Source organism: Temnothorax curvispinosus, unplaced genomic scaffold (genome assembly GCF_003070985.1).
Source record: "Temnothorax curvispinosus isolate PA1 unplaced genomic scaffold, ASM307098v1 QBEX01017148.1, whole genome shotgun sequence".
Classification (NCBI taxonomy): domain Eukaryota; kingdom Metazoa; phylum Arthropoda; class Insecta; order Hymenoptera; family Formicidae; genus Temnothorax; species Temnothorax curvispinosus.
In genome coordinates this window covers 676775-691254 of record NW_020226928.1, presented here as the reverse complement: position 1 = coordinate 691254, position 14480 = coordinate 676775, and the positions used below count along the sequence as shown (strand labels likewise).

General features: G+C 35.4%; 1 protein-coding gene across 3 annotated transcripts in view; it reads right to left on the bottom strand.

Moving 5' to 3' along the window:
* Nucleotides 1–14480, bottom strand: part of LOC112467300 — a 104464-nt gene that overhangs the window by 54426 nt on the left and 35558 nt on the right. Inside the window, exon 2 of one of the 3 annotated variants that reach the window (XM_025035854.1) lies at nt 10608–10704. In XM_025035854.1, the coding sequence (XP_024891622.1) occupies nt 10608–10690 (83 nt within the window). In that variant the 5' untranslated portion in view covers nt 10691–10704. Of the gene's footprint in view, nt 1–5970; nt 7946–10607; nt 10796–14480 lie in introns of those variants that run through there. The other 2 variants (XM_025035855.1, XM_025035853.1) reach the window with 2 other exon arrangements.

Below are 14480 nucleotides of genomic sequence, written 5' to 3'. Positions count from 1 at the left end.
TTGCCTTTAGCCTTCACCTCTGAACGTGACTACGGTTTGAAGGTCGCGCGTCTCTACAGGCAATTTTGGCGAGGTTGAACCGCGCGACCCAGGAAGGCCTAGCTAGGCAATAGTACAAATAGACAATGACTGTCGGCGAGTATGAATGAACTGCGAATGAGCGCGATGATCGGCAAACAAGACGACCGTTCAAGGTTTCCTTGCTCAAAGCGCTATTCAATTAATTCCAAAGTAACATTAACCCTTTTGCCCCAATCTTCACTATTCACGGACACATTTTTTCTCCATTCGTAATATGCAAATACTATATGAGAGGCACTCTGAATTGTTGTTTCAGTTAGACACGTCTTAAAATTTTTGCTGGAAGGCCGTAAACAGAGAATCCTTCATCTCATTTTTCACTTCATACTCAGTTTATACTCGAAATTTGTTATCTAAAATCTTGTTAGAGAAATACATATTTTTACATTTGCGTATTACAATAGATATATTTAGACTGTCAAATAATAATTTATTTTAGCTGGCTTTATGCCATATGATAGCAATAAATGGATAATTCAGCATTACTGTATATAGCTATTTACAAATTCTACAACTACGCAAGTCAGATATCTTAACGTGTTACTTGTTTACCGTAGCAATCTGATAAAAAAACTCATGTTTTCGAGAGTTTTATAAATCAATATTTTAGAATGAAAGCGACCGACGGAGATAAAAGAGATATTTGATGTTTGTCTCACGTAATATGTCTCGACTTCTGCTTTTTGGATTTACGGAACGACATCAAACGTTCTCGTTCTCGGAGTACTGATATAAAGAATCGCTTTGTTTTTAAATACTGTAAGCCTTAGCCATAAAAACAACAAATATCCAAAAAAATTGCCGCTATACAAAAGAAATCTTTTGTACATTTTTCAAACGCTCTTTAGGAAAATATATTTCTTTCCTAGAAACATCAAATATCTTTTGTATTCTTTAGATAATCAGATATTTTCTTTTCTTTCCCGTCAAAACCGATTACAGAATGCCAATAAGATAACATTAATCTCGAGCTTGATGCTGATAATATATGACAATTGAAGTGGGCAGTAAGCTTCTAACGGATACTTATATCTCTTACACCTGTACAAGTGTTACGTAACAAGCGAAGAAAAATGAATATGTGAAGATGCATCAAGTTTTGTTAGCGACAGAACGAGAATGAATCATCAGCTTCCGAGTGTTAAATGTATTCAAGACTCGCATCTTGCCGAATATCGAAAAAGCCTGTATTTTCGTTCATCAGTTGTCGAAAAAACACGTGACGAAAAGATATAGTAGACATGCTGATACTCGACATTCTCGAGGAATCGGATGTCCGATCACGATACATTATAGAATCACATCGAATCCGATTTGAGTACGATTTATACTATAGATAATTTTAAATTTGCAGTTAAAAGTTGTCAGTTATAATAAAAGATTCAGAGAATTCAGGGATCTTTCTGTCCGCATATGATTATGAGGAAGGTAATATTAAATATTCCATTATAATTGTGACAACTTAAGTTTTTGAATTATTTGGACTTATCAATAATAATTAAACCTGAATTGTAATTGATAAGAATATCTAAATATGACTCGACTTTGCGAAAGCAAAATAAAGTTCTATAATACATTAACATATTTTATTTATTACAATAATTTTAATATGTATATACGAAGCAGCAAAGGACGGATTATTATGCAGCAATGTTTTATATTTATTAGATCGATTTCATGGGATCGATAGAATGGGACGAGCGAGTGAGTAAATAAGGCGCAGACGATCATACATGAACAATGCAATCGAAATTATTTTCAACGACGGGAATGACGTCGTGAATGCAGGGAGACATATTTGCAAACCAAAAAGCCTCAAAGTATGATTTGCAAATATCCCCAATGTACGTCAGGAATAGCGATCAGTGACATAAATTACAGACAAGTATGCGAATTATCTGTATTGTCTTCTTTGTAACTTATGAAAAAAAAAAATTTTTTTTTTCAGCGATAGTTATAAAGAAGAAGAGACAAAGAATTAATTATCTCGCCAAAGTTAATAAAGTCGATATTTTGAATTGTATTAAATAACCTTGTATTTAACAATCAGAATATCGTTTCAGTAATTTTGATAAATAACATATTAACCTATTTATTAAGAAATAATTAATTTTAGTAATACGTTCATCCAGAAAATTTAATATCGTAATCGTTTAGGTTTTTATACCTAATTAAATTAATAATAATATAAATCAAGATTTAAGAATTGCAGAATTTTTGAGACATTATCAGCTATAATATTCTAAAATTTTATGTTCTAATTTCAATAGTAGATATTTCTGATATAGTTAATCATCGAATTATGTAATTCCGTAATCATTCACTATTATCTTTTATATATATCCTAGGACCTAATTAGTTTCCTCGTTTAGCTTTTATCTAGTTGGATCCTTTCTTGGAACACATAACAACTAATTATTAAATAAATCATCGATATACTGCTATAATTGTTAAATATAATACTAGTATGACTATATACCCTTTGCTCTTTTGGTTCGCGAGGTTTCTCTTGAGAGCATGCAAACGAGGCAGACTGTCATTAAGACGTTATTATGTCGTTCCTTATAAAGGTCGCCTTATAAAGTTAAATTAATTTGCCATGCAAATCAACCCGTAAATTCGGAACCATACAGAATCATGCGTTTGTCGCGTTTGTCTTTATGTAATAAATCGCTCGTCTCGTTCGACATAAAATTCAATCGAGAAAGCGGGCGAGCACGATCGTACGTTAATCTTTCACACGAGTGCTTATATGACTGTTGATAATGTGAAAATTCATCGACTGTCAAGATATTACATAGCACTACGATAATATATTAACTTTCTGACATAACTTACAAGCTTAGATCGATCAAAACGTAAAAAAAATGCATTTTTCCTAACGCGAGCGTGAAATGGGCCGCTTTTCGCGCTTGTTTTGAGTGAGCAAAACGATCCATTTCTCCACTAGTTGAAAAATGGAGCCATTTCTCGACTAGTGGAGAAATAAAATTGTAAAACAAGCGCGAAAAGCGGCCTGTTTCACGCTCTTGTTAGGAAAAATAGTATGAACAACTCGTGGGAAGAGTGGTCGAGCCCAAATGAGTGTGATGAACTTCACACTCATTCAGAATCGACCACTTTTCCCACTAGTTGTACAATATATCTACTATTTCTTAAATTTCTGATTAAAAAGTACATTTTTTTGCATATAATTTACTCTTTCTAAATTATTCCCTGGTAATAAAAAATATAAATTTTACGAATATACAAATAAGTAACTGCGCACTGTATCATGTATATAGCAAATTAAAAAGTTACAAAACAAAATATATCGCAAATATTTGTGGCAATACTATGTAACATATAAGTTTTCATAGTCACTATACTCACATTTTCTTTTACCAGAACTTTATAACTTCAATGTTTTCCGATAAAAGTTTTATAATTCTTTTTGCAGTTTTAGAAAATAAATGTAAGTCACCATGAAAACTGGAAGGGAAAAGAATTTAGTTGCGAACGTTTTAAACAGCCGTGTAAACGATAAAATCTTTAGCTCCGAACATTAAACACTATTTCATTTTTATATAGATAATTTTCGAACTGATACAATTACGATCATAAATTATACTTTGCAGTAGAAATTGTAGAATTTTTTTTATAATTGATAACATAAACTTTTATCTTTTATTGCATCTGACGACACACACTAGAACTAAAAAGGTTTAGTCATAAATGCATTAGATAGTCTTGAAAACAATAAAATCTTCAGTTTCATACATTAACCACGTTTCGTTTGTTAGTCGCTGGTTTCTACAATAGTCAGCATTATCGTCACGTGTGACACGTGAGTTTTCATACTTTCAATGTTATTTGTGCACAAACTTATCAGTTTCGAAGGTGGCCGTGCGCGATAATATTCAGCACATTATTTGCAAGTCAAATTGTCGTTATTAATAATAGAATAAACTTTTAAGTAATGTGAGACGTCAGCATTTAATATAATACACTTTATCTTAATCCTAGGGATAAAAACCTGTTCTCAGTTGTAATAACCCAATCATATTGTGTAATAGTTTCAATAAACTTTCATTTTACGCCAAATTCATTTTTTACCTGATATTATAAAATTTTTAGTGCATCTACGTAATACAACATTATAATAAAACGCAAATTTTACTGATAAGAGTTGATCTAGATTATGATATTTTATCACCGATGCAATAAAGATATTTTGTGACAAAATTGCGTTTAATTCTTAACGCCATTAATCATCATTGAGCATAGCGTATAGCTATAATGTATATATGTATAGTAACATAGCTCGAATGACAAATAAATAATGAAGTTAGATAATCGGTTAACATTTCTTGGTAAAAAAATCTCAGTTTTGCTTTGTATTACTTGCGTCCGCAAAAAAACAGAAAAGAGAGATGGGCTACGTATAAAATTGTAAAACTAAAGAAGCAATAAAACATTTAGCAAAACTTGTAGTATTTTGCTAAATTAATCGCGCTATAGTTCTTATGTCAGACATAATCGGATCATAAATATACACGTTGATATACGGTTTATATAGGATGAAAGATAAAACCACACAGGTTGCAGTAACATTTGAATAAAAACGCGACCGGTTTTTTTGGCGATGTCGTCGTAAAGAATTTTGAATGATTTCGAGAGAAGACGAGAGGCAAATTAATAATATTTAAAATATAGCAAAATGTAAAAAAAAATGTGACATGGTGTCCGATATTGTCGCGTTCATGGTGGGAATAAATCATCACCGAAATAGTTGGCCGCTAGAAAAAAACAACTATGCATTCATGAATAAATTTATCTATGAATAAAGAATTTTTGCACGGCAACGACACACAGGGTTATACATATGTACTTAGATAGAGCAAAAGCCAAGGCCTTATACGCTATTAAAATACATAATCGTAAATGCCGATATGTTATATGTCGAACAGATTGCGTTGTGTATATGTACATATATAGAAATATAATAAATACATATACGTTTATACATATATTGCATTTTTGCACGTTTTCAAATTTTTCGGCGAATAACTCATACAAATGTTTATATACGAAATTCTATTCATAACAATTCTTCTATATCGCGTAATTTTGCCATTGCCTTCTCTTTTTTTAATAATAGTTTAAGATCGAGCCAATTATTGTTACTAATTATAACATTTACGAGTCATTTCATAACAAAATATAAATATCGGCTAAGCCTTTTCTTTTATTAAAAAATATTAATATTCTAAACAAATTATTGCGTATATATTAAATATAACGATTTTTCTTATTTTTCAACACTCGATTTGAAAGAATAAAAATAGATTTATATCAAACTGCCCTAAAAGTCAAAACATTTTATAATCAAATATTTAGGACGGTGGCAATAAAGGATGAAATATCTCAAGACTTTCCTAAGGAAAGGCCAATTCCAAATTTATTATATAAATTAACGTCATTAAATTAACGATCCGGGATTCTGAAATATTCTCCATTTGAATGCGATTCATAGAGCATAATAAGCATCGCGAGATTGATACACATCTCATTATCATTCGCTATATATATATATATATATGCACGGTAAGGCTAAAGGTAAAATGCCAATAAAATTATAGTTTATCATATATATGACTGAAAAAGATTAAACCCTAATTAAGCTGAGAACGAGAAGATCCATTTAAGTTGTATTATCAAAATAATAAGAAAAACCACGATTAGATATGGGAATATACTCTCTCCGCGACATTCCGAACCAAGTTCGCGGCACGTTCGATTAAAATCCAAGCGTGACTGGATGCGGTCCTTATTCGCATATACCTATATCCGTTTGCCTTGTGTGATACACCCAGCGACTTTATCTCGTAATAAGACAACGAGACTGACCTTGGTACCGGCAAATCCATAATGGTAGTGCGATGATGTTGCGGGTGATGATGATGTTGCTGATGCGGATGATGCGACGCGTGGTTATCCGTGGCGATAATCCCTGGATGGAGAGTCTGTTGCTGCGGATGTTGCGAGGGCAAACCCCTCAAGTACGCTTGTTGCTGATGATGCTGCTGCTGCTGTTGCTGCTGCTGCCACATGCCGTACACTTCGAGGTACATTTATCGATAAATAAATATAATGGGGAAAGAGAGTTTCCTTCATCCGCCTGCCCGTACAAAGTACGTTCGTCCGTCGTCGTTGGCCATTGCAGGTTGCAAACTTTTCAATTAGTTCTCTCTCTTTCTTTCTCTCTCTCTATCCGCCAATAGTCTCGCAATTTTTTACGTCACGAAGGCAACGATGACTGTCGATATCGCGACTCTTGTCCTTATCCACGATTTATATTACTCAACAATCACTCGCGTTCGCGCCGGTAAACGTAGGTCGCAATTCGCAGCAGGTGTTCCCGCGGCGGGCGTTGCTCGCCATATTGGAGAACGGCAGCATTGCGTCCGGAGAGACGCGTCGCGTCGTCGTGGTCGCGCCGCCGATGTCTCTCCCCTCGGCGCCTTATCGCATACGGCGACTTGTTTGCCGGCCGAATTAAAATTAGCCGGTTAGCCGGCGATTAATCGCGCGGCTGCTCGATAGCTTATTCACGCGCGGCGATAATCCTCTAATCCTCCCCGGCCTTGCCTCTAACAAACGTTACACGAAGAGTTGTCGAGAGCTCGATCAATCGATCGATGGAGGAGCGTATACCCGGCGCCGAACGTTTTCCTGTATCGTTCCCGCGGGACCGCTCCTGTCGCGATATATCCGCGTTTCTATCCCGCAAACATCGACCGTGTGACGATCTTCTTCGACGTAATATACTCTCCACTTCCCTGCGGGATTTCGCGCACGAGTACTATTTCACTGTGTGAAACCCGCCAAACCGAGATTGTCACGTGGGCACTTTCGTGCGATTTTTATCAATCCCATGCATCGGAGTCTGTTGATGACAGTTCGACAAACACGCGCGCGCGCGCGCGCGCGGGCGCTCGCGCGATTATTGTCGCAATCGAGCGGGCTACGTCGTGCCGCGGCGCGACGCGACTTCCCGCCGCTCGTAAAATGTTCGCCGGAAGTGCGACCTTGACACCGTCTTTCAGATTAGAGATGAATCTTGAGGAACGCGATTGCGAAGTTTCTCGACGATCGCGATCCAGGGGTTCACAGTCGACGCGATTTCTCTTTTTCCTTCTCCGTCTCTCTCTTTCTTCCTATCCTTCTTCCTCCGGTATTGCGCAGAGATCGAAGTGCGCTACGTATAGTGACACGAGGCGCGAACTCGCCGCCGGTGGCCTTGACACGGTATGCCGAACGGCGGTCCACCGTATTAGCGCGCGGTCGTGCGGAGCGGTGATTTATTCCGAACACCGTCCCGATCACAGCGGCCGCTGCTGCTATTTCGCGCAATTTACCGCGCGACGCACCGTGCGTTTTAAAAGGTCAACCGCTACCGGCGCGGCGCGACGCGACACGACACAACGCCGCCGTTCCGTTCCGTTCCGCTCCGCTTGTCGGCGTCACCTGTTTACTATACTCGCCGGTCGCCGGTCGTCACAACGTCGCAAGTGTCGCAACAAGCAGCAGGAGACGTGGTCACGCACGCGTTCGCGTGCACGCGCGCGCGGGAAATGTGTTTTTCCACACAAAATCTTACTACGACGCGCCGTCTACACGACGCGACGACACGGCGACATTGCGCACCTTACGCGCGAGTTATTCGCGAAAACTGTCAGACGGCGGAACGTCACACTCGGCGGCCCTGCCCGGGGAGACCGGGATCGAATGGAGCGAACGAGAGGAGAGAGCGGCTGAGAAAGAGAGAAGAGCGTACCCGGCGAGACCACAACTTACGGCAGTCGGACGTGAACTGCTCGGCGAGCGCTACCCCCACTCCCGGTAACCAATCAGCGCTTTCCCCCCACGCGGCGACGACCAATCGTTCCCCTCGTCTTCTCCCGCCGCTCGTCTATTCGTGCGCCTGGCGTGATAACGATACGTTATTAAGGAACGCTCACACCGACAGGCCGGCGATAAGAAAGAAGTTTCAAGGCACATGCGAAGCCGACATATTTGTTTCTTCCTTTCTCTTTCGTCGCGTGAATGCTTACGCGCTCGCACAAGGTGCTTTTTAAACCACGCTCACAATAGACGAGTCGTTTTCTTTCGATGTATGTATTTTAGATGGATAAAATATGAGGATATCAATACATGATTTCATAATGACTTTATAATACTATTAATTATGTAGATTATAAGCTAAATGTGTAAACAATTACATAGATGATTAGTAAAATTGTCGTTACCTCGTGGTTAATTACGATGTAATCACATATTATGAAAATCTTATATATATATATATATATATATATAAGATAAATATATTCCCCCCTATATTGTATACTAATTTACTATAATTAAACGTGACAGCGCAAGTCTATTTTTACCGCCTGCTGCTCCTAAACAAAAGTTTATTATTAGGAGAATTGCGTGTTTTCAACAACAAGACTCCGATCTTTCGAATGATGAGCTACTGTGGGGATTTTATGTGACTTATGACATATAATGTCGTGAACAAGAAGCTATTTTTTTTTTAGCAATCTAAACCGATGTCACATCAGAATGCGAAGGTCGATGTTTGAATTTGAAACACAGACTGCGAAGTTTGCTAAATTTCTACCAATGCAAAAGAATATCGATAATGATTTTCGCTACAAGTATTTCGGTATAACAAGTGAAGCATTGAATATCCGGATAACCGATCTACACCCAATGCGACGATCGGATATTCGCGATTTTTTTTCAACTGCATTGGCCTCGCGTTTCAAACGAATGGGTAAACAAAATTCGCAAAAGTAATCCTCGAAACGGTAATCGCGGTAACCGCGCGCGCACTTCGTAACATCCAATAAGGTTTTATTTCACGTGACATTTCGTGTATTTGCGTCGCTGCGAATATCAATAATTTGTATCTTCGTAGCATTGCCCGATTTCGCTCTCCTTTTTTTTTATCATTCAAAGTAAATATTCATTTATAACCCTTTTATAGCGATATACAGTCGAAGATCGCGCGCACGAGATATCGAGTTACTTTTCTTATATTTGTCCGCAAATAAGATATGTGTATAGCCTGTGATTTCGATCTATCGTACAATTTTATATGCGGATTGGAGTAAAATGTCACGAAAATATCGAATGACATAATAACTTGTCCATTTTGTGTGCATGCAGATATTCTATTGATCTACCATTCTAATTCTAGATAGAAGTAGGAAATCCGTTATCATAATTGTAAAAAATATTAAATAAGAATTACTAAGATACCTATTTTCACGTGATATTACGTTGCAATCTAACAGAAACATTTCGTTTTTCCGCATTTAAATTATTCAATTATATTATGAGTAATTTCAGTAATGTAAAAAACCGACAACGGAAAATAATTAGATATTCGGGGGGGGGGGGGGGGAGAATCATAAAAGAACTTTTATTATTACAATTAAAGTATAATTATTGATAAAAAAATTATATTGGCATGTACATATGTACATGTCAACTTTTAGATTATATTTCTAAGTACTTTAATCGCGATAGAAATTGCATGAAATAATTGTACAATAACATTTCAAGAGACTTGTAACTTGCGCAATGTTTTCGTGAAAAGAGAAAAAAAGTAGCTAACAAACTGAATAAAAAATTTTCGTCGATTTTAAAGCTGTGTTTACATGGTAGGTGTAAAAGCTTTGACATCAAACAATTCGAAGAGCGAAAACCCTTTTGATCAGCCACGCTCTAACACCAACAAGTTGATAATACCGGTTAGATGAAAGTACAGTTATAATGCGCCACACTTACGGCTGCTTAATTAATCAAAGAACAGCGATCATTCAGGGAGTTTGTATCCGTAAGCAGATTGAATTAACAGTAAACTCCACGGTACTTTGGTAGCATAGCTTCATCTGCATTGAAATACAACAGCTCTTCACGTTCTTAAATCAAAACGCTCACACGCGGAACGCTTTGTGCACAAACGTCGAATTTATTATAGGTATAGAGAGCGATTTGCATGCGTAATTTTTCTTGAATAAATTAACATTGAGTAAAGCTTAGTTTAAACTTTCAATGTGCGATTACCGCTTTAAAATTTAGTTAACCATGTGGTCATTTGATTAATTTTATCAAGTCTTTTCTCCTCGCGCTGCAAGCTTAGCGAATAGTATCGTATTTGTATAACTATTAAGGAGCGTATCATCGTAAAACAATTTCTTTCCGATACGTAAAATACTCAATTATTACGTTCATGTACATGTAAATTAAGAAAGATTCATAAATACTATTTAGGCGACTAATAAAGATCTATATCTCATTTAACAATTTAATAATCTGTAATAACAATTAACATATAATACTCTAATGGAAGAAATAAAATTTAAAATGTATTCCTATCACGAGTATTACACTTATCGCATCACTACATGGAGAAGAAATTATTATAAGAAGATATTATTATGCCAATCTAAAGTACAACAATCTTGACTTACCCATATGAAATGGTGTTTTCAGGCACGGACGTGCTACCCGAAGAGGACGTGCCGGAGTCATCTTCGTCCACGTCATCCTTCATCTTTCAGACCTTTTCTGCACATCAAGACGATGCTTTGTTAGTTTAGAACTGCTACATTATTGATAAGATCGTGTAAGCGCGCGAAATGTAATAACTCAACTTTCGTATACGAGTAATTACATTTCACAGAGACTGAGTTATAAGAGTATCTAACTTAATTTATATCGTATTAATTCAATCTCCTTTTCACATTTTGCACGAGCAATTTTTAAATATTAGGATGCCCACTGCATTGCAAGATATACATATATGTCACAAGCATATTGCAATGCAAGATACTTGTACCCATAACAAAAAAAGTTTCAAAAATAAAACGTAAATTGAAAAATAAAGTTACATTTGACAATTCTATAAATGTTTTTATTCTATAAATTTCATTTGGCTGATGATAAAAAGTCGGTGTATAGTTGAAACGTTCCATTTTGGAGTATTGAAGTTAATATTAATTTAATTTTGTAACATCTATTTTTTGCTCATTTATTAGTCCATAATCACTTTACAATAAATTTTTTTATTACAGTGCAAAGTTACACAGTTTTGTCGCAATGCGTAACTTTATTCTACAATGAATAAATCGCGCAAAAAATTCAAGGTTTTCTATATTTAAACGGTTGCTATTGGAGAAAGTAAAGCAAAGTTCATTTGCAAAATACTTATTTAACCGTACATTTTAAACATTCATTTGATGAATTTCTGATTTTTTTCACACACGCGATACAATTGAATTGGCGCTGTAGAAGGATAAGTAAAACTGATTGATTCCTCAAGCATTGAAGAGAGAGGGAGAGAGAATAATATTCTAATACTTATACATATTCTACTTCAAGGAGTCGATGCATAAACGATAAATATATCGTCATCAGTCGAATGATATAATATAACTGATCAATCATGATGCGTATAGCTTTAAATTGGTTTTCAATATGGTAGGGTTGTTAGATAATATACTAGAAGAAGAGCATAAGAGAGATTTTCGGTAATTTATCACATAAATGATATTAAGATGTTTTAATCGTAATTATATGCACGTAAAATATAACACGTAAATGTGAACGTCATATCACAGTTCCATCAATTATTTATTGACAATTCTAGTGTCATTTAAATTTTATTCAAATATGTTTGTTTTATAAGTTGAGTAGATCTAATTTTAGAACAAGGTCTTTTACATATTTATTAAAACTTGTTGTAAATATGTAAATATAGTAGATAAAGGATAAAGATGTAGAAATAGAACCTTTTTTTAAAGTTAGAAACGAACAAGACAGGGAAGTACGCAGCAACTTCTCTCTCAAAGTGTATACTACTCATATTTTCTACTTCCATATTAATTGATAATATCTTTTATTTTATATCTATATTCGTTTCCATATCTTTATTTTTTCTCTTTTGTTATTTAAAATATATTCTTTAGTTAAAAATAAATTGCGTCAAGCCTTAATCGATTATTTACTTACAATTTTATAGAATATAATTGTTTTATAGAGTAAATAAAAATTGCGTAAATAAAAAGTACACTAAAAATTCCCAGATTGCATTGTATCTATTTTAACAAGTTGGGATATCCGATTAATTTTACTATCGAAATAAATGACAAATCGAACGCCAGTTAAAATTGAAAACTCGCCAGGTATGAGCTATTGACTTTCACCTTGGATATAATCTCACACCCAGAATGAACTTCACAAATTCGTTAGTTCTGACAAGCAGAATTTATCGTTGATCGCGCTTCGTTGCTCTACGGGCGCGCGCGAGCGTGAACGCGAGAATTTGCGATTTGTCGTAGCGCACAAAACGCCGTGCGCCGCGCCGGCCCGATGCCGAGTTGACCGACATTCGGCGAACGGCGAACCGACGAAATCAAAACGTTTCAGACCGCGGATAAACCACGCCGTGCAGAACGGTCTCAAGTGCACTGATAACAGCGCTAATTCGTGACATTCGCGCGGCGCTGCCCAGGATCAAGGGTAGTCTTTGTTCATGGTCACGCAACTATACAGATTATAGCGTGTACGTGATCTCAAGCGTACCGCACGCGAGAGATCCGCGTTTTTAGCAGCAGCAGCAATCATTGCGATGCTGCAGTAATTTTGTTGGATTGATGGGCTCCGTCATATCGAGGTTTTGAATAGTTTGATATTTGCGGAGAATTGAAGGATCGATTAAGCGATCGAGCCTTTGAGAGAACATTTAGATGCATTTTTCAAGAAGATTTAGCTACCAATTCATGATATGTAAAAGTACGTAAAACACATATTTCCAAAAGTAAATATGCGTAATGTGTAACAAAATAAAAAAAAGGTTATTTTTATAGACAGACTAGAATAATTATTTTATAAAGTCCGAGCAAATTTCGATCATATTTTTTAGTTAAATAAAAGCAACGAAACGATGTTAAATATTTATTGCAGCACGAGATCAATATTGTATTATTTGTCTTTCATCGTCTTGAGAAAACAGCAGTCACTTCTGACAACAGCATTTCTCTTGTGTAAAATAAAACTTAATTTGTATTTATATGAATAAAGAGAATAAAGACGCTCTTCAATAAAATATTTCTGCCACATTGTACTTAATTAAACAAGCGGAATAATGAAATTACCCTAGAGCACTTTTTCCCTCGTACTTTATATAATATTAAGAAAATTTTCATCGACATGTCATGCATTACTCTCACGTATAACTTTCAAAGTGTGCATCAGTAAAAACTGTTTACCTTCCAGTTTACCTTTAAGATTAAAATATAGTGAGAAAAATACTGTAAGATTAATTTTGGTATTCTCCTTAATAAAATAATTAAAAGTAATTTATATTGATGCTCACAACAGAGAGAAAGAAAGAGAGAGAGAAAGGAGAGACAGAAAGAAAGAGAAAATCTTTTTACATTATTACATTAGGTTCTCCATATTAATAAAAAAAAATTATTAATGCAAATCGTTAAAAAAAATATTCGATTATTCAAGGTGTCACTATATTATAACACTTTGAATCAAACTTGGAACGAAAATTCTCGAGAATCAAACAGCTTTGCAAACGTCTGCATAACATAGTTGAGAATATATTATTTACATAAATCATGTACAATAATGTTAATAATGCAGTAAAGTATGTTATCAAAATATTTGAATCTCTCTCTCTCTCTCTCTCTCTCTCTCTCAAATCTTTGTTCTGAGTTTCTCAGAGAGATGAATGACGAATAAGTGACAATATCAAGAAACTGGTGTCAGGTAGGTCCGCGTTGATATATCAGGTCGTTGACATTGCATTACTATCACTAAGTTCTGCTGCATACGCAGTATACTGCAGTATACGACAGCGCTGATAAGACGGCCAGAGGTAACATACGTATGATGCACTCAATTCTAGACATTTAGAATCCAGAGTCCATGGCAAATATTATATGAAGCGCTTGATCGTCTGATATTAAAAGAGCTTCCGTAAATCAATCTCGAAAATATCTCGTAAAAACAATCATACATTTTTTATATTTGTTTGTTTTCTCTTCTATTATTTACAATTTGTTTTTCTAACTAAAAAATTTACTATTTAAAATGATTAAAAAGAGAATAACCTTAAAAGAATGTATAATCATCACTCTTTTTTACGAAATACACAACTGGTCAATTTGAATCTTTATCATAATTAAATTCGTATCACATTCCCATAATTTTTGCTGTCAGAATATTATTATAATATTTTAAACAAATCTCAGAGATATATATTCGGGTTATTTTCTCATTCATTGAGAGCTCACTTAATAGATTCGTCTATTTTATAAAATATAAGTCTA